The sequence below is a fragment of the Schistocerca serialis genome, chromosome 8 (genome assembly GCF_023864345.2).
Source record: "Schistocerca serialis cubense isolate TAMUIC-IGC-003099 chromosome 8, iqSchSeri2.2, whole genome shotgun sequence".
In the NCBI taxonomy this organism is placed as follows: Eukaryota; Metazoa; Arthropoda; class Insecta; order Orthoptera; family Acrididae; genus Schistocerca; species Schistocerca serialis.
Genome location: NC_064645.1, coordinates 624112771 through 624137249, shown reverse-complemented (window position 1 = coordinate 624137249; position 24479 = coordinate 624112771). Strand labels below are relative to the sequence as shown.

The 24479-nt window shown below is 39.3% G+C and overlaps 1 protein-coding gene across 1 annotated transcript in view; it reads left to right on the top strand.

Moving 5' to 3' along the window:
- Positions 1 to 23025, top strand: part of LOC126416344 (centromere/kinetochore protein zw10 homolog) — a 186028-nt gene extending 163003 nt beyond the window's left edge. Inside the window, exon 10 of the mRNA XM_050084021.1 lies at positions 22678 to 23025. Within this exon, the coding sequence (XP_049939978.1) occupies positions 22678 to 22893 (216 nt within the window). The 3' untranslated portion in view covers positions 22894 to 23025. The remainder of the gene's footprint in view (positions 1 to 22677) is intronic.
- Positions 23026 to 24479: the final 1454 nt, after the last annotated feature.

Below are 24479 nucleotides of genomic sequence, written 5' to 3'. Positions count from 1 at the left end.
CATCAAATTGAGGAGTGGCACTCGGACATCTGTTCGACTGAAAAAACGTGAATGAGCAAATCAAAGATCAAAACAAAGCTGATTTGCTTTGTTGACAGTAGGGGTATCATGCATAAAGAGCTTGTTCTTCCAGGAAAAACTGTCAACCAAGTGTTTTACAAAGATGTTCTCAAAATGCACAGGAAAAGGAAAAATTGAGTGAAACCGGACATTGCAGACAAATGGATGCTGCGTCATGACAACACCCAACGTATCATAGCCACCTCCGACGAGGAATTTATGACCTCGAAAGGTATTCCTGTTGTTCCACAGCCCTCCTATTCACCTGATCTGGGTCCTTGTGACTTTTTTCTCTTTGGCCAAAATTGAAAAAGTCTTTAAAAGGAAATCATTTTGGGACTCTGGAGAACAATCAAAAGAATATGAGCAACATTTTAAAGTCCCTACCAGTTGAAGCTTTTCCCACTGATACCAAGACAGGGAACAATGGCGACATCAGTGTTTAGCTGCTGCAGGGAACTGCTTTGAAGGGACAGTATTGTTGTTTGGGAAAAAAAGAACACCCCCAACACACACACACACTTGGTAGATAAAAAACTAAAACTTTCTCCACTGACAAACCACCTGGAGCTGCTACTACTCAGTCAGGTCCACAGTTCGAATAGTCCTGAGATGAAATGTTCCAAATTGCTGGTTTCGTTTGAATATCACACAGAGAAAAGATTTAGTATTGAAACTATCCATAGCACACACATGGAATTCGAAAGAAGCCTATGTGTGAGTGAGCAGCAGGTAGTGTGTGCCAGCTCTGCTGGCATAGCAGTGCAGAATCGAACATCAGCAGCCGTGTGTTCCACTGGCAGCACTGGCACCTCTGCCACACCCGAGTAGATGGCTCCACTGTGTCCCACAGTTGTATTTGGTGTCTGTCAGCAGAGCTGCCTAAATGTAGCTTTACCTATTTTCAGTCTCTCTTCTAAGGTAAGTTATAGTGTCAGTATGGTCTTGCATTTACATACATTTCTCTGAAATCCAAACTGGTCTTCCCAGAGGCTGGCTTCTACCAGCGTTTCCATTGTACTATACTGTAGTGTTCTATAACTGTTATGTCTGAGGTTGTAGCTCAGAAAATCGAGGCATCTGCAATCAGTCTTAAGAGTGAAACATATTTTAACTTGTTTTGTTTTACATGGCTAGTATAAATAGAGTGTATTTCAAATAGTATTTACGAGATATTTTATTGGGCTCCAGGTAGTGTAATAGTTCAGCTCGAAACCTCTGGAAAGAAACTATTACTCTTTCTTTCTGTACCACATTTGTAATTTAGTACAAGGGTTAAAACATCTGCCTTCACTTTTCTTTTGCAGTAGCACTTTCAAACTGCACAAGACACATACTGGTACTACTTTCCCAAGAACTTTTACTCTGGTAGCTTGAAGATGAGAGAAGTGGTAGTGTGAACAGCTGTGGTGGATTTAGCTGCTCTGCTAGTAGTTTTATTCTGTGTATCAAGATCAAAACAATTATGGCTCTGTGGACTACATAAAATGAGTTTGTAGACCAGATGTGACTCTTGCGCCATGTGTTACGACTACTGGCCTAAGTAAAAGCATCAACAGTAGTTAAAAAGAAGGAAGGGAACCAGGCATAACTGCCTCAATTTCATAAGGGCATTGATGTATAAACAACACGAGGAATTGACTGGCCTACAGGTGCCTGAAGCACCAGGCCTGTATCCAGCCTGTGTGGTGAAATTGGGGACCTGCCACTTGTCATCTGGAGGCAGCTCCTCATGTCACACAAGTTGCACAGGTTCTTTTGCTGTTACAAAATCACTGGTGTTCGAAACCATTGCTAATTTTACCATGGAACTAATTTTCATCCATTATCCAAAAGCAAAAAGTCACTTGGGGTCCAGGCAATGCACAAGGCAGTGGACTTTCTCATGTGATACGGACCAAAACTAACACAGGATGGGATTCAAGAGTGCACACAAGAACTGAGCTGGAGGAGGAGGACTTCAAGTTCGTGTCAATGAATGAGAAAATAGTTGCAAGATCATGTAACAGATGGCTGTGGGTACACTTGCTACTAGTTCAACATCCATTAAATGTAATGGTTTCCTTCTGTCTGGTACTGAAGGAGCTCAAAAATTCACATTTGTGATATATGAGAATATAGATGCAAATTTTGCCTAAAAATGCAAAATTATCTAATACGTACGATTCCATCCCCCCCTCCCATTTCCCATGGACCTTGCCGTTGGTGGGGAGGCTTGCGTGTTGCGTGCCTCAGCGATACAGATGGGCGTACCGTAGGTGCAACCACAACGGAGGGGTATCTGTTGAGAGGCCAGACAAACGTGTGGTTCCTGAAGGGGCAGCAGCCTTTTCAGTAGTTACAGGGGCAACAGTGTGGATGATTGACTGATCTGGTCTTGTAACACTAACCAAAACGGCCTTGCTGTGCTGGTACTGCGAACGGCTGAAAGCAAGAGGAAACTACAGCCGTAATTTTTCCTGAGGGCATGCAGCTTTACTGTATGGTTAACTGATGATGGCATCCTCTTGGGTAAAATATTCCGGGGGTAAAATAGTCCCCCATTCGGACCTCCGGGCGGGGACTACTCAGGAGGACATCGTTATCAGGAGAAAGAAAACTGGTGTTGTACAGATCGGAGTGTGGAATGTCAGATCCCTTAATCGGGAAGGTAGGTTAGAAAACTTAAAAAGGGAAATGGATAGGTTAAAGTTAGATATAGTGGGAATTAGTGAAGTTCGGTGGCAGGAGGAACAAGACTTTTGGTCAGGTGAATACAGGGTTATAAATACAAAAACAAATAGGGGCAATGCAGGAGTAGGTTTAATAATGAATAAAAAAATAGGAGTGCGGGTAAGCTACTACAAACAGCATAGTGAACACATTATTATGGCCAAGATAGACACGAAGCCCACACCTACTTCAGTGGTACAAGTTTATATGCCAACTAGCTGTGCAGATGATGAAGAAATTGATGAAATGTATGATGAGATAAAAGAAATTATTCAGGTAGTGAAGGGAGACGAAAATTTAATAGTTATGGGTGACTGGAATTCGAGAGTAGGAAAAGGAAGAGAAGGAAACATAGTAGGTGAATATGGATTGGGGGAAAGAAATGAGAGAGGAAGCCGTCTGGTAGAATTTTGCACAGAGCATTACTTAATCATAGCTAACATTTGGTTTAAGAATCATGAAAGAAGGTTGTATACATGGAAGAAACCTGGAAATACTAGAAGGTATCAGATAGATTATATAATAGTAAGACAGAGATTTAGGATCCAGGTATTAAATTGTAAGACATTTCCAGGGGCAGATGTGGACTCTGACCACAATCTATTGGTTATGAACTGTAGATTAAAACTGAAGAAACTGCAAAAAGGTGGGAATTTAAGGAGATGGGACCTGGACAAACTGATAAAACCAGAGGTTGTACAGAGTTTCAGGGAGAGCATAATGGAACAATTGACAGAAATGGGGCTGGGGGAGGGGGGGGGGGGGGGGGGAATACAGTAGAAGAAGAATGGGTAGCTCTGAGGGATGAAGTTGTGAAGGCAGCAGAGGATCAAGTAGGTAAAAAGACGAGGGCTACTAGAAATCCAAGGGTAACAGAAGAAATATGGAATTTAATTGATGAAAGGAGAAAATATAAAAATGCAGTAAATGAAGCAGGCAAAAAGGAATACAAACGTCTCAAAAATGAGATTGACAGGAAGTGTAAAATGGCTAAGCAGGGATGGTGACAGGAAGTGCAAAATGGCTAAGCAGGGATGGGTAGAGGACAAATGTAAGTATGTAGAGGCTTATCTCATTAGGGGTAAGATAGATACTGCCCACAGGAAAATTAGAGAGACGTTTGGAGAAAAGAGAACCACTTGTATGAATATCAAGAGCTCAGATGGAAACCCAGTTCTAAGTAAAGAAGGGAAAGCAGAAAGGTGGAAGGAGTATATAGAAGGTCTATGCAAGGGCGACATACTTGAGGACAATATTCTAGAAATGGAAGAGAATGTAGATGAAGATGAAATCGGAGATACAATACTGCGTGAAGAGTTTGACAGAGCACTGAAAGACCTGAGTCGAAACAAGGCCCCGGGAGTAGACAACATTCCTTTAGAACTACTGACGGCCTTGGGAGAACCAGTCGTGACAAAACTCTACCATCTGGTGACCAAGATGTATGGAGACTGGCAAAATACCCTCAGACTTCAAGAAGAATATAATAATTCCAATCTCAAAGAAAACAGGTGTTGACAGATGTGAAAATTACCTCAGTTTAATAAGCCACAGCTGCAAAATACTAACGCGAATTCTTTACAGACGAATGGAAAAACTAGTAGAAGCCAACCTTGGGGAAGATCAGTTTGGATTCTGTAGAAATATTGGAACCCGTGAGGCAATACGGACCCTACGACTTACCTTAGAAGAAAGATTAAGGAAAGGCAAACCTACGTTTCTTGCATTTGTAGACTTAGAGAAAGCTTTTGACAATGTTGACTGGAATACTCTCTTTCAAATTGTAAAGATGGCAGGGGTAAAATGCAGGGAGCGAAAGGCTATTTACAATTTGTGCAGAAACCAGATGGCAGTTACAAGAATCGAGGGGCATGAAAGGGAAGCAGCAGTTGGGAAGGGAGTGAGACAGGGTTGTAGCCTCTCCCCGTTGTTATTCAATCTGTATATTGAGCAAGCAGTAAAGGAAACAAAAGAAAAATTCGGAGTAGGTATTAAAATCCATGGAGAAGAAATAAAAACTTTGAGGTTCACCGATGACATTGTAATTCTGTCAGAGACAGCGAAGGACTTGGAAGAGCAGTTGAACGGAATGGACAGTGTCTTGAAAGAAGTGTATAAGATGAAAAAAATGGCTCTGAGCACTATGGGACTCAACTGCTGAGGTCATTAGTCCCCTAGAACTTAGAACTAGTTAAACCTAACTAACCTAAGGACATCACAAACATCCATGCCCGAGGCAGGATTCGAACCTGCGACCGTAGCGGTCTTGCGGTTCCAGACTGCAGCGCCTTTAACCGCACGGCCACTTCGGCCGGCTGTATAAGATGAACATCAACAAAAGCAAAACGAGGATAATGGAATGTAATCGAATTAAGTCGGGTGATGCTGAGGGAATTAGATTAGGAAATGAGACACTTAAAGCAGTAAAGGTGTTTTGCTATTTGGGGAGCAAAATAACTGATGATGGTTGAAGTAGAGAGGATATAAAATGTCGACTGGCAATGGCGAGGAAAGCGTTTCTGGAGAAAAGAAATTTGTTAACATCGAGTATGGATTTAAGTGTCAGGAAGTCGTTTCTGAAAGTATTTGTATGGAGTGTAGCCATGTATGGAAGTGAAACATGGACGATAAATAGTTTGGACAAGAAGAGAATAGAAGCTTTCGAAATGTGGTGCTACAGAAGAATGCTGAAGATTAGATGGGTAGATCACATAACTAATGAGGAGGTGTTGAATAGAATTGGGGAGAAGAGGAGTTTGTGGCACAACTTAACAAGAAGAAGGGACCGGTTGGTAGGACATGTTCTGAGGCATCAAGGGATCACAAATTTAGCATTGGAGGGCAGCGTGGAGGGTAAAAATCATAGAGGGAGACCAAGATATCAATACATTAAGCAGTTTCAGAAGGATGTAGGTTGCAGTAAGTACTGAGAGATGAAGAAGCTTGCACAGGATAGAGTAGCATGGAGAGCTGCATCAAACCAGTCTCAGGACTGAAGACCACAACAACAACAAACAACGATTCCATAGCAAATTGTATCCAGGTGAACTACTGTATCAAAGATAGTTTGACATAACTTTATTTTCTACAGTAAATATAAAAAAAAAATTGGTCCAATTTTCTGTTGCTGGTATTGCACACATCGCATGGTGAAGCCCAGTTTGGAAAGATAATGTGTGTAAAAATGTGTTTGCAAAACAAAAGTACACAAACGCAACAATGTTTCAGTGCACTCGATGCTCTTGTGTCAAGCCAATTGTGTGCAGTAGACTGGTCTGTATAAAATATACACTGCATAGTGCAATTGAGGAAGTGTTAGGTGAAAATCAGTTTGGCTTTAGGAAAGGTAAAGGCACCAGAGAGCCTGTTCTAACGTTGTGGTTGATGATGAAAGCAAGACATATTCATAGGATTTGTCGACCTGCAAAAAGCATTCAACAATGTAAAATGGTGCTAGAGGTTCGAAATACTGAGAAACATATGGGTAAGCTATAAGAAGAGACTAGTAATGTACAATATGTAAAAGAGCCAAGAGGGAACAATAAGAGTGGAAAACCAAGAAGGAAGTGCTCTGATTAAAAAGGGTTTAAGACAGGGATGTTGTCTTTCGGCCCTTTGTTCAGTCTGGACATCAAAGAAGCAATGATGGAAATCAGGAGTGGAATTAAAATTCAAGGTGAAATTATATCAATGATATGATTCACTGATGACACTGCTGTCATGAGTGAAAGTGAAGAAGAATTACATAATCTGCTGAATGGAATGAACAGTCTAATGGGTACAGAATGTGGATTGAGAGTAAATCAAAGAAAGATGAAAGTAATGAGAAGTAGCAGGAATGAAGACAGTGAGAAACTTAACTTCAGGATTGATGGTCACAAAGTAGATGAAGTTGAAAAGAGAAAAAAAATTCTGAGAATGTTCTTTTCGAACACATCATTGTATAATAGTGAAACATGGACTGTGGGAAAGCCAGAACAGAACAGAATTGAAGCATTTGACATTTGGTGCTACAGACAAATGTTGAAAATTAGGTGGACTCATAAGGTAAGGAATGAGGAGGTTCTGCGCAAAATTGGAGAGGAAAGGAATGTGTGGAAAACACTGTCAAGGAAAAGGGAAGGATGATAGGACATCTGTTATGACATCAGGGAATGACTTCCAGGGTACTAGAGGGAGATGTAGAGGACAAAAACTGTAGAGGAAGACAGATTGGAATACATCCAGCAAATAATTGACGACATAGGCTGCAAGTGCTACTCTGAGATGAAGAGGTTGGCACAGGAGAGGAATTCGTGGTGGGCTGAATCAAACTAGTCAGAAGACTGATGACTCAAAAAAAAAAAATTATGCGATGTAGGACTTAGCTTGCGGTGGGCCGGTGTAATGTTAAGCATTTTCCTGGACTTACTTGTTGAAGAATGCTGGTTCTGCTTTCTTGCAGCGCCGATGTCTTCTGCTAGCACCAGATGCTTCTCTGTAGATTTCACTGCTAGGAAGGGGAAATTTTCACTCTCTCTTCTTATTTAAAAAATATGCTACTCTTGGAATATCATTCAATGCACCAGAAAATATTTATTTCCACTTTGTACAAAAAAAATCTAAACTTTATGACGTAAGCCCACACATTACCGGGCTCCCAGAATCAATTAATTACACATTTTTGTCCACAATTAATACATAAGCTTTTGTCATGGCTGACTATCCACGTCCAGTCCACGTACTCTCAACAGCAGTTCAACGTCTAATAAACAGTCACTATCTCGAGTCACTCCATTTGTTTTTCAACAGTGCAAAGCTACATTACTCTTTGCAGCTGGCCACGGAGCTTCCGGGATGTATTTGATTATTCTTGGCAGGTCGCGCTGAACACTTGCTAGCGCCGACGAATTCTCTCTCTTCCAGTTTTGCCTGCACAAACAATAAATTGATGCAGTATCCCATCATGCTCATCCTTACGCCCTGCCTTAAAATAACACGTGTTCGAAACAGCTGGAACACAAGTGTCTCCAGACTTTCGTAAAATTCTGGGGGCACTACAAGCTGTAGGACCTAGCATCTTAGAACACATCAATACAAACATTTGTCTGCTAGCTAAAATTCAAGAGTTGATATAATGCAGAAACTTTAACATGGCAGTTCTATGTGGTAGGTGTTTTGAAGTATGGAATGTATCAAATAATGGTAGAGATCAGACATGAACTACCTAATTTATGACACTACCAACCTCAACAACTAATTGCACAATAACCATTAATGAAAACTTTGTGTTGTTGGTTGCTCTTTGTTTTCTTTCCCTATTTTGAAATGAGTGTAGTTACTATTCCTGTTCCATCAAGGAGCTCAGTTATGACTCTCACAACATCAGATGGGATTGGCAGTCTCTTCAACCATGTGGCAGTTCTGCTTTTGCAGAGTCACACAACACTGGTGCAGGCAGGCTGTCCTGCAATAAGGAAGTGGGGCTTGTTCACTTGCACAACTCCTCTCTCTCTGGCAGTCATAATTCGGTTTGCTTACACTCATAGCCAACAGCCAGTTTATAGTGTCCGCACGCAGCATTATAGTGACCAGGAGAGACCGGCAGGAGGGGGGGGGGGGTTGTCTCAATGTATTTTGAGCGTTACGAAAGTCTTCCTCTACCTTGCAAATCCTCCCCCTCCCCCAATTTTACATCAATGTCTAAATACATTGTTGGTTCTGCCTGTAATGTTGTCAAGTATGGTTTGCACAGCTGTGAATGCTTACAAAAAGTAAACATCAATATTCTACAAATTTTGTAATTATTGAATTGGGTGGGAACCGAACAACAATGTCGAGAAACAAACCAGAGCAGCACTCTGTTCACATCAGAGAAAAACTTCTGCTTCTCAATAAGAGCAATCATTTGTTTAAAGCTTAAATAGATCCAAAATAAGAAAACAAGCTAAGATCATTTCAGAAAAAACTGTTGACGTTATTGCAAAAGCAAACATTTCAGTCATTTACCACTTCTATTTTCAACAGTCAGTTTCAAAGCATTCATACTTTGTCTTTAGTTACATAGCACGACAACCTTTCAAATCTGTAAATCTAACCATATGCACACAAACAAAAAATTCAAATGCAAATTTTGCCAAAATAGATACTACATTTTCAGATCAGTTCTGATATTCAATTGAGAAGTCTGTCTGGTGAGGCAGAATTCTAGTTATGTTTGTGTGCTTACATTTTCATCTCTGTGGAATGTTAACCTCTTTCATTCCTCCAGAAGGCTCAACAGGCTATAGAAATCCTACATATCATGTTTTCTGCCCAGATATTGACTCACGTAACTACGGCATTCTCAGGAACCAGTGAGCCAGATGGTGGTGGATTTTGGTACTTAAAAGGCCTCATTACCTAAGTAGACCATTTGAGGAAACAATATGAAAAGCTGATATTCCTTCATCCTGTTTTGTTAGTATGTGACTGGTGAAAGGATAAATTAGCATCACACATCTTTCACCATCTCTTTAGATGTAATAACTCTATTCACAGCCAGAACTTCATGTATGTTTTGCAACAAACAGATGAAATAAGAGTTCAGGATAAACAAACCTCGAGATCCTGAATATTATTTCCTTAATGCTCTCACTGATGTTTGTCAGGCCGTGAGCACTGAGTACCCACTTGTATCATTTAGTATTCATAGTGCATTTAGGTACTAGCTACCAAGAAGACTGCAATAGTTGAGCAAGGTGGCAAAAATGATTCTTTTTTGGTTGTGGTCCTCCTTGGAATTGAACATTATTCCACTGGGTGCCTTTCATGAAGTCTGCTCTGCTTCTGTTTTGGTTAGTAATGAATCATAAAATTTTTTACTCCCACTGCCTGAATACATACTTAATGAGATTTATTGCATCTTCTCCCATTTTAAACACAACCAACACATACCTAACTAGTTTATTGTGCCTTGCACAATTTCAGCAGTTACGTAGTCTTGTACATCAATTATAATACAGTGTGTGAATTAAAACACACATGGAAATATTAAAGCTGAAAGGTAGTCTTATATTGTTACAATAGTCCTCTGCAAAATAAAACCAAACAGGGACAGTACAGTTTGGTCAACTCACAATGGTCCAATCTGGCATGTTAAAACATGCTCTGAGAGTTTTAAGAGTTTTGAAGAAGGCTGAAGATTAGATGGGTAGATCACATAACTAATGAGGAGGTATTGAATAGAATTGGAGAGAAGAGAAATTTGTGGCACAACTTGACTAGAAGAGGAATCGGTTGGTAGGGCATATTCTGAGGCGTCAAGGGATCACCAATTTAGTACTGGAGGGCAGCGTGGAGGATAAAAATCATAGAGGGAGACCAGGAGATGAATACACTAAGCAGATTCAGAAGGATGTAGGTTGGAGAGATGAAGAAGCTTGCACTTTTTTTAATGCCAAAACATTCCCTACTTTCTGATTAGCCCTCGTACATATGATCTAAAACAAAACAAAAAATCAACATCACAAAGAAATTACCCAATTGTAACAGTAATCTACAGATGTGATGTACATATACAGACAAAACAGTTATTACGATTTCAGAAAAATTGGATGGTTTATTCAAGAGTGAGAGCTTCACAAATTGAGCAAGCAGTTATTCTGCTTGACATTGATCGATAGAGTTGTTGGATGCCCTCCTGAGGGATATTGTGCCAAGCTGGTTGGAGGGCCCTGCCTAATTGTTCTTGATTGGGGTACCAATCAGGTGATCCTGCTGGCCATGGTAGGGTTTGTCAAACACGTGCAGGCAGCCATTATCTTGCAGAAATGTTAGCCCAGGATGGGCAACAAAACGGGACATAGAATATCGACAATGTACTGCTATGCTGTAAGGGTGCTGTGGATGACAACAAAATGGGTCCTGCCAGGAAATTGAAATGGCACCCCAGGCTATCACACCTGGTTGTCAGGCCATATGGCAGGTGGCAGTCAGATTGATATCCCACCACTTTCCAGATTGTCTCCAGGCATATCTTCATTGGTCATCAGTTCAAAGCGGGTCTCATCACTGAAGACAGTTCTACTCCAGTCAATGAAATTCCAGGCCAGATGTGCCCAACACTACTGCAAATGGACTTGTTGGTGTACAAAGATCAATGGTATTCAACGCAAGGGGCTCCATGAATTCAGCCCCCTTTCTGTGAGCCACCTATTAATGGCCCTATGATCACTGAGGCACCAGTTGCATGTCAGATCAATGATAATGATGAATCTAGGGCCCTGACTGTCTCTCTCATGATTGCCCGGTTGTCAACTGTCATGTCTCTAGGATGACTGCTTTCTTCTTGAGGCTGTGTTCAGCCATGGCTCGCCCATTCCAGCCAGCATCAATGAATAGTGGCACCGCTCATATTCAAATGTCGAGTGGTTTGCCAATTACTCCAGCAGGCTTCTTTAAGCCGTACTACACCCTCTCAAATGCTGACATGTGCGTATACTGTTCATGCACCTGTCTTTGAGGTATAGTTACTGTCCAACTGAGTACACAGAATGAAATTCATGAAGACTTTATGCCCTAGAATCAACGTGTCCTGTGCTTACTGTCATCACCAGGTGCATGGTGAAATTGCACTGTAGTGTCACACATTCTTACACAGATCACCAAAGTTTACAGTTTTACACTTTCCATTGATGCCTGTATGTATGTCAGTTTGTGGCTACTTTGCACAACTCCTTCATGGTGCATCATTGTTTTCCTTTAGTGTGTGTATATTTATTGAAAATATATAGTCTATGTTCATAAGAGTGTTTATTAGAGCATTGTGTAAAAATTTGAAGTAAATTGGTCATTAACTTTTTGTGAGATTTGGTAACAACATTAAACATTGTCTTGTCTTATATAGTAGTATACCGTAAGAGTGATTTTGAAACCAGTTTTTCAACTGAAAAACATTTGCAGGAGCAAATGCAGACACTGACCATAACAACTGATTATGAACTGGAAATTAAAACTGAAGACATTGCAGAAAGGTACGATGGAAAGGAGGTGGGACCTGAATAAATTGAAAAAGCCTGTAATTGTTGATAGTTTCAAAAAGACTACTAGACAACAGCTGACTGTAATAGGAGTAATGAATACTATAGAAGAAGGAGAAGTAGCTTCCAGAGCTGAAAAGAGTGAAGGCAACAGAGGCAAAATCGGGATTGCCACAAGTTCTGGAAAATCAGAGAATGTCAGAGAATTTCAAACATATCAGGGAAATTTGGGGAAAAAAACAAACCATTGGGAAAATCTTGTTTTTTGTCTCAATACAATGAAATTGTTTGTTTACTGACATCATTCGTTGGGCACGGCTGAGTACGTACACTACTTCCCTACTCTCTCATTCTTACTGCTTCTCCCCTTCCCATCCCTCCCCTCAGCTTGCAGGCAGTACTTGCTGCTCGGCTAGCAGCTGCTGATGCAGGGAGGCATGAGGAGTGATTTGTTTGGATCTGATTCTCAGAGATTGTTGACGCAGCAGCCGGAGACGACGAGTATTTGTGCATGAGTTGTGTGTGAGTGATTGTGTGTGCACTCTCGTTCTCTGAGGAAGGCAATAGTCAAAAGTTTAGTTGTGAGCTTGTGATTGTTTTTCCTATGTGCCTGTCTGTGGCTCAGTGATCACCTTTACGGTGAGTTGCTACCTATCCTCATTAGTATTGACTCTCAGAGTATTTGTGCAAGTTATCTATTGTGTGAGTGATAACCGCAGTCTCATTTCATCAACATGGTGTCTGTGACACATGAATAGCTACCCACATGAGTGGACGTCTGTGATGGGCCAAAACCGCAGGCCATTTCTGTGGGTATCTCCAACGGATCTGGCCTGAAGGCCAGGTCTGTCTGCATGTGGCATAATGCGGCGGATTTTCATGGTCTCACCAAAAGTAAATTGTATAGTGTGGCATTTTACAGACATGTTATTTATTCTAGTAAATTTTACCACTTTGAAAGTAGTTTATCTATTAGAAAATATGGACAGTAAGATGGTTGGTGGTTAGTGTTTAACGTCCCGTCGACAACGAGGTCATTAGAGACGGAGCACAAGCTCGGGTTAGGGAAGGATTGGGGTGGAAATCGGCCGTGCCCTTTCAAAGGAACCATCCCGGCATTTGCCTGAAACGATTTAGGGAAATCATGGAAAACCTAAATCAGGATGGCTGGAGACGGTATTGAACCGTCGTCCTCCCGAATGAGAGTCCAGTGTGCAAACCACTGCACCACCTCGCTCAGTGGACAGTAAGAAGAAGAAAATTGTGGCAGTCACTGGCAGTTTGGACGCTATGTACTCGTGTATTTCTTGAAATAAAAATCACACAATACGTGTAGAATAATAGGCATAACAGAGTAGAACCAACATCTTATTACCTGTCACCTGTAGTGTTGGTTTACACGACTCTTCTCTACCGTATACATTTCTTTCAAGAGGCCTAATTTTTTCTGAGGTTATTTCTGTAAGCAGTGAAGGTATCTTAAATCTGCCTTGTGACTCTAACAAAATGCTTATTTTTGTCACCACATGTCTTTTGTTTTATTGAAATAATTTCAGTGGTCTTAATGAAACATGTATACCATTTCGCTTGCTTTCTCCATCTAAAAACAGTTCATGACAAAAGATTTTGATGTTAGTACTTGAGATTTTGTTCACACATTTAGAAATATAGAAGTCCTTACCTTTTTTTTTTCAAATTATGTATTTACTTATCCTTGAGATCTCAAAATTTGTCAGGGAAAAATGCTAAAACTTGTCTGGAAATCAGGGAATTTCACTTGGGGAAACTTGTGGCAACCCTGTAAATAGACAAGATTCAGTAGAAATTTTTGAGTATCACACAAGATATTAATTGACAAAAGGAGAAAATACAAGAATAAAGCAAATGAACAGACAAAAGGGACTAGGTGTCTAAAAAATGAGATTGACAGAAAATGTGAAATGGCTTGGCAGGAATGGCTAAGAAGCCACAGAAGCCTGTGTTACTGTTGGAAAATGGATGTAATGTACAGGAAAATTAATGATCTTTTGAGGAAAGAGCAACAGCTGTATGAATATGAAGAGCTCAGATGGTAAGCCAGTTCTAAGCGAAGAAGGGAAGGCTGAAATGTTGAAGGAACATATTGAAGGACTGTACAAAAGGAAAGAAAGACACTTCATGGAATGGGAAGAGGAATTTGAATTTGATGATGGTAGATGGAAGATATGATAGGCTTACTGCAAGATGAACTTGACATAACACTGAAAAATGCAAATTGAAACAAGGCACCTGAAGTAAAAGACATTCCCTCAGAATTATTCAGATTCTTGGGAGATTTTTTAAAACTATTCTGCCTGGTACACAACATAAATGAGACAGGAGCAAGACCCATATATTGGAACATTTACGGAGTGAGCATAGTATTCTGTGCATATCACCAACTTCAAACCAGAACTGCTACATGTCTTCAGTAACAGTTTGTTTACATTTTGTGTGAAGATGACAACTTTAATAACACTCTTTTACACATGTATTTGTTAGTTACAGCACTGGCAAATCATGTTCTGCACATCTGATGCTCATTCCATGGATATTCTTACTGTATGGAAATGCCTTCAGAATGTAATAATCCTGACTTTTTTGGGGGCTAGTGCTGCCATGTGTGAATATTGCTGAACCACCAGTTTATGGGTGCAAAACATACACCATTTACAGAAGGAAAGTCTAGGAGAAACTGAAATGAGGGAAGATCAGTGCTTGAGTTCCTGAGAAATGTAGGGGCAAGGCAAGGCAATACTGACACAATGATTTGTCTTTAGAGGATAGGTTGGATAACACGAAACAACATTAAGCACTTGCAGATCTTGAGAAAGTTTTGACAGTGTTAACTGGAATACATTCTTTGGCAAGGAGAAAATGGGGGAACAATAGGTTATTTACAACTTGTACGCAAACCAGACTGCAATTGTAAGAGGAAAGGGAGGCAGTAGTTGAGAAGGGAGACTGTAGCTTATCACCCAAGTTATTTAATCTATACATTGAGCAGGCAGTCAAGGAAACTAAGGAAAAATTTGGAAAGGAATTAAAGTCCAGGGAAAAAAATAAAAACATTAAGGTTTGAAGATGACTTTGTAATTCTGAAAGAGACTACAAAGAACTCAGAAGATCATCTCTGTGACAATGGCAGAACATTGCATCAAAACAGTTTTTGGGCTGAAGACCACCGCAACCATTGTTACAGTACCAGAATGGCATATATGAGGGTTGGAGCTTTAATAGTGGCAACTATTTATTTACAGCTTGTACAAAATAGATACAGGTTTCAAAGTTTCTCTGACCTTCAAAGTCGTAGGTTGTGTTCCAAAAACGAACAGCATAGAGACAGAAGTGATGACACATTCTGCAGGACCTGACCATCATTTTTCAGGACAATGCTCAAGCACATATAGTGCAAGTTGTTACTGATTTGTTTGACTGATGGGGCTGCTAAGTGCTATACCACCTACTGCACTCCCCTGACTTAAGCCCTCGTTAAGTTCAACTCGATTTCTAAACTGAAGGAAACACTTCACGGCATTCGCTTCAGAAATGCTACAAATTCGTGTGGCAATAGACCGCGCCACTCGAACTGTCAACACAACTGGCACTGCTAAAGAGTATCCTATGACTTCCACATTGCTGGCGACGGGTTATACACAATGCTGGTGACTACTTTGAAGGTCAGTAAAACTTTGAAACATGTATCTACTTTGTACGAACTGTAAATAAATAGTTGCCGCTATTAAAGTTCCAAACCGCATATTTTTGTGTTCGTCCAGTACCATCAAAAACTAAATAAAAATAATAACTTATAGGAATAGTTTACCCCAAATTGATTTTTGCAACACAAGAAGTCAACTCTCCATTTCGAGTAAAAAAATTACTCTCACTCACTCACTGTCCGACTGCCTTATCATGTATTAATATCACATAACAGTTATTTTCAAAGTGGGTTAGGCAATGTCTAAGAAGCTCAGACAACTGATATTCCATTCATCAGCCATGGAGACCAATTTCAGAGATGTTTTTTGTTTTACTTACTGTGTCGACTACAGCCACCACCGTGCAGTTTTCACCTTGGGTGACACCTCTCTCACTAACATAATCTAGGATATCAGTGGACTGTACACCTTGCCACTCTCCTTGCCTGGCTGTACTATGTTTGAGACTCTGGCACTTTCCATCACTGTAGGGTTAATTAACCTATAGTCCCTCCTCTCATCACTTATCTATTATGGTTTGTACTAGCAGATCAGTTCCATTCCACCAGTTTCAGACGTACATTGAACACTTGTGGCAGTGTGCATACCTCACAGCATGTGTATTAATGTTGTACTTTGTTCTACCTTGTGTTTTTTGCATCCAGCCATGTGGTTTGTAATTGTTTCAATGTATTCAATCCACCTTCTATATGGCCGTTTTGGATTAGTCTCAAGACCATCCTCCAACAGCAGAGGAATTATATGAAAATTTGTATTCAGTCACCTATCCAAAATAGATACTTTACACTACTGTAGATGGTATGAGTTGAGGAAGTGCAAAACACACACTGATGAGCCAAAGCATTATTACCATTGCCCACAGCAAGATTTACTGCCACTTGGTGATGTTGCGGGCATGTGAAGCAGTAAGTACATAGGTGGAGCAGAAATGAAAGGAGAATCATTGTAGTGACAACAGGGACCATAAATGGAGAATTTGATTGACATAAGCAATTTTGGCAAATGGCAGATTATTATGGCCCAGTGCCTGGGAACAAGCATCTCAGAAATGGGAAAGCTGGTGGCTGTTACCCTGTTCCAGTGTCATTAAGACTGCAGTGGAGATGGGATAGAGATTGGACTGTGGATCAATGGAAACGTGTCTCCTGGTTGAAGACTCATGTTTCTGGTTATAACAAGTTTATGGTTGTGTCTAGGTAGGCCGTCAGACAGGCTAATGGCTGCTCGAAACATGCACCTCCTACAGATGCAGGGTGGTGAGGGCAGTACTCCTATTGCGGTTTGAATGCATTCACCTGGTCTTCCACAGGATCTTGGGTAATCATCAGAGGCACCATGACAGCTATGGAGTACACAAACTTTACTGTGGACACCTGCATCCCTTCACACTTGTTACATATATCTGTGTCAGTGGCAACTTCCAGCAAAATTACTGCCTGGGTCACAAGTCTGTTATCTGCTGTAATGGTTTGAGGGGCATGAAAGTGTAGTCATGTTAATGTCTCAGCCACCAAATTCACTTTGATCGGAATGTGATGGAACACATCTAAGACACTATTAAGTGCCAGTTCTGTGCCTACAAACCACCAACACACAATTTATGAGAGCTATGTGACCTGTGTATATGCATCTAGTGGCACATATCTCCTGAAACCTACCAAGGACATATCTAATCCATTCCATGCACAACCTCTGCTTTAATGCATTCCAAAGGTGAACCAATACACTATTAGGCAGGTGTTTATAATTTTCTGAGTCATCAGTGTGCTAAATTTATGAAAATTTAGGCAGTAAAGATAAAAACCTTGCCAGAACAAAAGCTGCTTTCTACCAATCCTGCAGCATAACCACCTATAAAAGTCTTTCAAGACTGCATGAAGCTTCAACAGGTTCATGAAATGAAGAGCTGCACTCAGTGACGTTCATTCAGCAGTTGTCCACTTGGAAACTGTATTTGGATTCTTTCCTGCTCTTATATCAAATAGCAAGAATAAACTGGAACGTAACATACTAGCATTGACGGTTCTGCCCCTCGTTGACCACTTACCTTTAATCTGCATTGTACTGCCTTTTGGCAGGACTTCACACTGCACTATTATGAAGTGGTCTCTTGAGACATAGGAAAACACAAAAGTACCCAGCAAGCATTGGGAAGCTGTGCCAAAAGCAATGTTTCCGATTTGGAAAAATTCACCTATATCATTGGTTATGAGCCAACAAAGAAGAGCATCCACCATCAGATAGGTGGACTGCATAGAAAGCCTTCCACTCATCCCAATAACAAGAAAATTCTACCTAAGCTATGGTAACATTTGTGAACTTACTACTATGTAAAACCATACTGCAAAAAAGAAATCTGAAATATGTTACAATAGGTCTGCTTCTACACCTGGAAGTTATATTTCCAGTACTGAGAAGTTCTATGGAATAACTCCAACATTCAATGTATTCAGAAAAAAATTGTACTTCTCAATGTGAAAAAGATTGCAGAAGATTTACAACAGAGAAGTGGATGTGAATGGAGCAAACAATGATGAATGTCAAAAGGTAATTATCATAGTCAAACTTTAGTAGTTTCCTGAGATATTTCCAATGTTATTTTATTACTTTATATTTATGTGAGCTGAGAATCTCAAGTGCTTTAGTTTCCATGATCACCTCTAATACTTCAAAAATTTCTGATGAACATTACTCTAATGGGGTATTACATATGTGCACATAACAAATGATTAAACTTAATTTATGACAGAATGAAATGTAAATAATTAAAATGTCTGGCCATTTTTTTAAAATCTACTTTTTTGTTCGTATACTGAAACATGTAGTGTCATATACAAAAGTGGATAAAATTTTCAACAGTAAAATGTGAAACCAGATAATGTGCCTTTAAACAAACGAGGGTAGGCAACTATTCACCTACAGATGATTGACATTCGCTTACTCATTCACTGTGTCCCATAAATGGAGAAACAACTCAATGTATGGTTTTACCAAGGAAGTGTTATAACCTTCCCCTCCACCGTTCTTAAAGTAAGTGTGTAAAAAATTTAGGAGACAACCTGAGCAATGGTCTTAGGTATTTGCTCACAATGCTGTCGTTTACCGTCTAGTAAAGGTATAAGAAAATCAAAATGAATCACCACATGAGTTGGACCGACTATTTGTATGAGTAAAATTTAAAGATCAGTGATTCTGATAAATACATTGGAATTAAAATTACAAACAATTTAAATTTGAACCATCACACAGAAAATGTGAGAAAGGTGAACCAATGACTGTGTTGTATTGGCAGAAATGTTAGAAGGCAATGCAACAAACCTACTAAAAAGATTGCCTACACTGCATTTGTTTTTACCAGGTAGGGTCGATGGAGGACACCGAAAAAGTTCAAAGAATGGCAGCTTATGTTGTATTATCATAAAATGGATGAGAGGGAGGGTCAAAGGTATGATAAGCAAGTTGCACTGACCAAGGCGTTCTTGTTGCCGTGCAATATTTTCACAAAATTACAATCGCCAACTTTCTCCTTTGAATGCCAAATATAAATTAAGAGAAATTGGAACTTGCGCATAAAGATTCAGATGTTCATGTCTTCCACACACTATTCTAGATTGGAATGGTAAGGAAATAGTCTGAAAGTCATTTCAGGAATCTTCTCCTAAACATGTTAAAGCAGTGTTGTCATAAGTCATTATAGTTTTTTTGTTTAGCTTATATGAGGTGAGTATCTGTGGTGCATGATTTTTAGTGTTCATCTCTTGATGTTCCAAGCTATTCTCATTATGCATCACTTATGTGCACATAACAAGTAGTTAAACATAACTGATAACAGAATGAATTGTGAAAAAAAACTCTCAATAATAGGTACTGAAAAATGTAACTCCACATACATTAAGCAAATAAAATGTTCAACAGTAAAATGTAAAGCCAACGCACCCTTAACAATAGGGTTATCCTTTATCATTTCCATCCTGGAATTTCCATTATCATAAAAATGTATCTTTGCATTAGATATAAGTAGCAAATGTATCTTGTTAAATATGTGTCCTAGTATGCTGATGTGTCTTCTGTGACTGTATATCATCTTCTGAACACTTGGCTAAATTATGTGACAGCTTCTCAGCTTTTGTTTCGAATACCTCCATTCATTCATACTTGCAGGTCACAGATATAACCTACTGATTTTCTGAATTCTCCATTACTTTTCTGCTTGTGTATGTCAAAGATTTGGACATCAATTCTTCAACAAACTTTTAATCCAGAATTAACATTTACATCCATTTAACACATTGAGTGCAACACACTTAGTGATGTTTCACCACCGGCTCTGCGGTGGGTGGCAGATCCAATTGGTAGCCAATAAAATGACTGATGAAAATCACATTCCAGCTTGCACCAGACCCCCAGAAAATGTAATATTTCTTGAGTGTAACATGTAATATTCTGAATTTATTTCAGAAACACATCTTCCTAAACAAATAGGATACACCTTCATCTGATAGATCGTTTATCATTTTCCCACTATTGATTATCTCTTTATTTGGAAATCCACTGTGATCAGTTCCCATTTCATGTCATTCTCAAACAGGCAACAGCACATTTCCAATTACCATCAGCATAATAAATTTGATGTTGTTTGTTATGCTGCTTAGTCTGTCAGTACTTGAGAAACAAGGAGTGCTTTCAGGTAGTTCCCATAATCTGCTAAGGGAGCATACACAGTGCACCAGCACATGATGACTGACAGCGTGAGAATGAAATAAGTCAGAATTGGCTAATACTGCATTTTGCTGTTCATAAATTTTGGATCAATAAAATGGCATTTCTCTCCCGAATTTCAGTTTTGTTTATGCCCTCCTCATTGATATGAGGGTAATCCCAAAAGTAAGGTCTCCTATTTTTTTTATAAGTACATAGACCTGTTTATTTTTACAATGGTTTACATCCGTTTACAGCTTGAACATTTAGCTATTTTTCGACATAATCACCATTTCTGTCGATGCATTTTTGTAGATGTTGTGGCAGTTTTTGTATGCCCACGTCATACCAGCTCACTGCCATGCTGTTCGGAAAGTTATGAACCTCTTCTTTCACCTCGTCGTCGGAGCTGAATCGCTTTCCGGCCAAATGTTCTTTTATCTTAGGGAACAGGTGATAGTCACTGGGCGCCAAGTCAGGACTATAGGGTGGGTGGGTGACTATTTTCCACTGAAACTGTTGCAGGACAGCAACTGTTTGCCAAGCAATGTATGGGCGAGCGTTGTCATGGAGAATGTGTACGCTCTTGCTCAACATTCCTCTTCTCCAGTTCTGAAGAGCCCATTCGAGTTTTTTCAGTGTCTCACAGTACCTGTCAGCATTAATTGTGGTCCCAGCGATTGAGCTCCGATGACGAGGTGAAAGAAGAGGTTCATAACTTTCTAAACAGCATGGTGGTGAGCTGGTATGACATGGGCATACAAAAACTGCCACAGCGTCTACAAAAATGCATCAACAGAAATGGTGATTATGTCGAAAAGTAGCTAAATGTTCAAACTGTAAACTGGTGTAAATCACTGTAGAAATAAACAGGTGTATGTACTTATAAAAAAATAGGAGACCTTACTTTTGGGATTACCCTCGTACTTATAAACAATGAAATATTGTAAAGATATTTTTGATAAAGGATCTTCAGCTGCACAATTCCTTAACTGGCCAGAATGGCTCTTTATTTCGTTTTTCTGTAATATATAATGTCTTCATTATAGAATATCTGAAAGTTTCTCACAGGATAAATTATTTTGTTATCTGTAACTGTTTAAGTAAATTTCCGAGGTACATGGAACAAGAAAGTACAAAGACAGAACTCTTTTTGAGTACAGAAATATTTATCATCTGGTAATTGCACTTATTGATGTTTAAGCTTAACAAAATAGTACCATGCAACCTGAGTGTAACTTCCTTGCCACAGAAAGGAAGTAATAACATATCACAGAACAGTCTGGTCAAGAGTAACCTTTATACTTCACTGTTTAACTCTTCAAATACTATCAGTTAATGTTCTATAGCAGACAGTTGTCAAACTACAATCTGTGCCTGAATGTTAATGATGATGTGAGGAAGTCCCACACACAATGAAAAGGTGGTTAAAGTAGTGGGGGGACTGGAAGACTCACTAGATCAATGTGGTTAGAACTGAAATAACAAGAAAGCCACATTTCTTCTCTTTCACCAACAGTAACCTTTCAAAGCAAGCATTGTGACTGAAAAATCTTGCCGAATGTGAAAGACATTCTGTAACTCTCCCTTTACCGGCAAAACATCGTAAAGCTTTTTGACACACATTTCAGAATTTCTGTGTATAAAACAAATGTTATGAGGTAAGGTGTTGCACATCAGTACGAGAACTGTTCACTGTGTTTACAGAAGTAGCTGTCCACTGTACTCAAAAACAATCAGATATAGAAAATTGATGAAAATGGTGTTTAACAATGTAAGACAACTTCCTGCAGATTTGACATAGTGTGTTGAATGAGACTGTGACTAAAGAATTATGTTACCAAAAGTTCTTTGCTCATTGGGTACAAGCTCTTAGGTGGCAGAATTATATGCAGAGGGAATTTGTAAATTTCTGAAGTGATGTGAAATGCATAAATCAGAATGGTTATCACATAGAGAAGTAATACAAAGGTTGAGTTTAAAAAATCTATTTACCTTGCTTTTACAATCCCAGTGCTTACAACCAAATGGAGCGTACTTCCTGGATAGCCCTACTACGTTAGCGAAAAGCTAACGTTATCCACACCTTGGTATAGTTTGGCCATGTAAATTGTGTAATCTGAAAGAGCTGTCGAATGTTGTGGAACTACTGAGGTGCAGTATGCCCATAGCCCTTTGTCACTATTTTGGATTAATTTTTTGGAGAGGAGAATAATACAGATTCCAGAAAATAAAAACCAAGTGTTATCTATATCATATTTCCAAATAAGTTACTTTTCCAATACATAAGAGCGCTGCCCTCATGCCAAATCAAATGCTGCTGATTATTTTTTTTTCATATTGCTATAATATTCACTTCATTGTGCCTTATGAGTAAAATTTGTTTAGGCAGTTGCAATTGTAATGATGAATTAGCAGTATTTTAAAATTTCTAATATTGTGTATTGTGCTCTCTCTTCTTTGGACAGGACCCAAAGGAAGTTGTTAGGTATGTGAAGCTGTGGCTGCGTTTTCAAGAACTTGCTATTGTCCTGGGAGAGAACTTGAAGGGTATAGAAGCTAGATGGTGTGATGGGAAAGGTCCATTAGCTCATTACTTTGCACCAGCAGAAGTGAAAAAGTTGATACGAGCACTCTTCCAAAATACTGACAGGAGATCTGCTGTACTTGCACATATAAAGTGATATTCTTTCAGACGCAGAGGAGTTGCAAGAAGTATATGGTGCAAAATTTGAAATTTAAAGGACTTTGTAGACTGAAATTTTACTGTAGATACAGAGGACAATTAATTAAAATATATATTTTTATAATTTTCATTGTGACTGCTTTAATTTGAATTAGGCATGTGAGAACTGAACTAACCAGTCATAGATGGCTAAAGCCTGGGAGGGAAGGTAAGTAACCATATCTCACCATGTGACAGTCCCACATCCTGAAACTGAGTTCATAAGAACATAAAATTAAGAAGCTGGCTCTAGTCTTATTTACACATACTGAACAATGCCACCTGTGATATCAATTACTATGCCTTATTTCTCACTGGAAGAGATACTACCAACAAATTTAAATTTCAGAGAATGACTAGCAAATGAGTTACAGCGCTCCCTGTAGCAACCAAGATTAACTCGGCATCCCTATTGACAGTGATCAGAACTTTGAGAGAAGCCAGTCTATTATTTGTCTATGTGGAAAGTGAACTGCTTTATTTGTTGAATCATTTAATTTTTCTTTGCAATTTGTTTAGCAAAATATACATCAAGGCTGCCTAAAGAATGTTTAGCATTCAGTTGTAAGAATTGAAATAACAGAAGCTAATGTAGAGGTGGGCAGCAAATGTGAAACTGAAGAAACTCTTTAAAACTACAATGAGCTACATCTGCTCAAATCACTTTGAAAAGAAATACATGTACAACAGAAATAAATCAGGTGTCTTTTAACTTTCCACAACACTTACAGAAAAAGTTGAAATGCACAACCAGGGCTCAGAAAGTGAACTTTCAAAAATTTAGTCAGTAATACTCTCCAAGTCATTTGTAGCATACAATAAAGCTGTAAATTAATAATCATACTCCTTTTATATACAACAAAAGCACCATTTCCATTAGCTAACCATGATGCATTATGAAGTTTACCATAATCTTCTTCATGGTCGTATCTGCTCATTTTGCATGGATTTACTTTGTGAGCAGCAAGAAGTTATCATGGCCGGACAAAAAAAGTCAAGAGTCATCTTGCAGTTGTGTCTACATCAACCACGAGTTATTTTATGATAATCAAAGTCAATTTCAATTTCATGGGGGGCACATAGCAGATGACGCCCTGACTATAGATAAAATGGAGGATGGGTATTCAGTTTGCTTCAGTGATGGCAGATGTGAGGCCATTGTGTGAAAATTAAACTCTTTGCAGAACCAAGGGGAAATTAGTTTTTGGAACAGACATGTCATGGAAAATAAATGTCACACAAAAACAATTTGCTTCATCCGTTCATAAATCATGTCCTTTTGTATCCATCATAAAATACTGTTACAGGTTTGTGATCTTATTGCTGGTGATTTATTATTATTATTACCAGGCATAGAAGATAATGCGTGTCCAAGAAGCTAGAGAAATTATCACTACTTTCTCACAAATGGATCAGTTACACAGCGCACACGTGTCGACTGCCATGAGGCTGCTGGTGGTGCAGTATAGCTGCCTGCTGTGACTACGTGGCAGTCAACACATTAATGATAGCTTTGACTTCTGACTTAATGTGGTCATTGGTCTG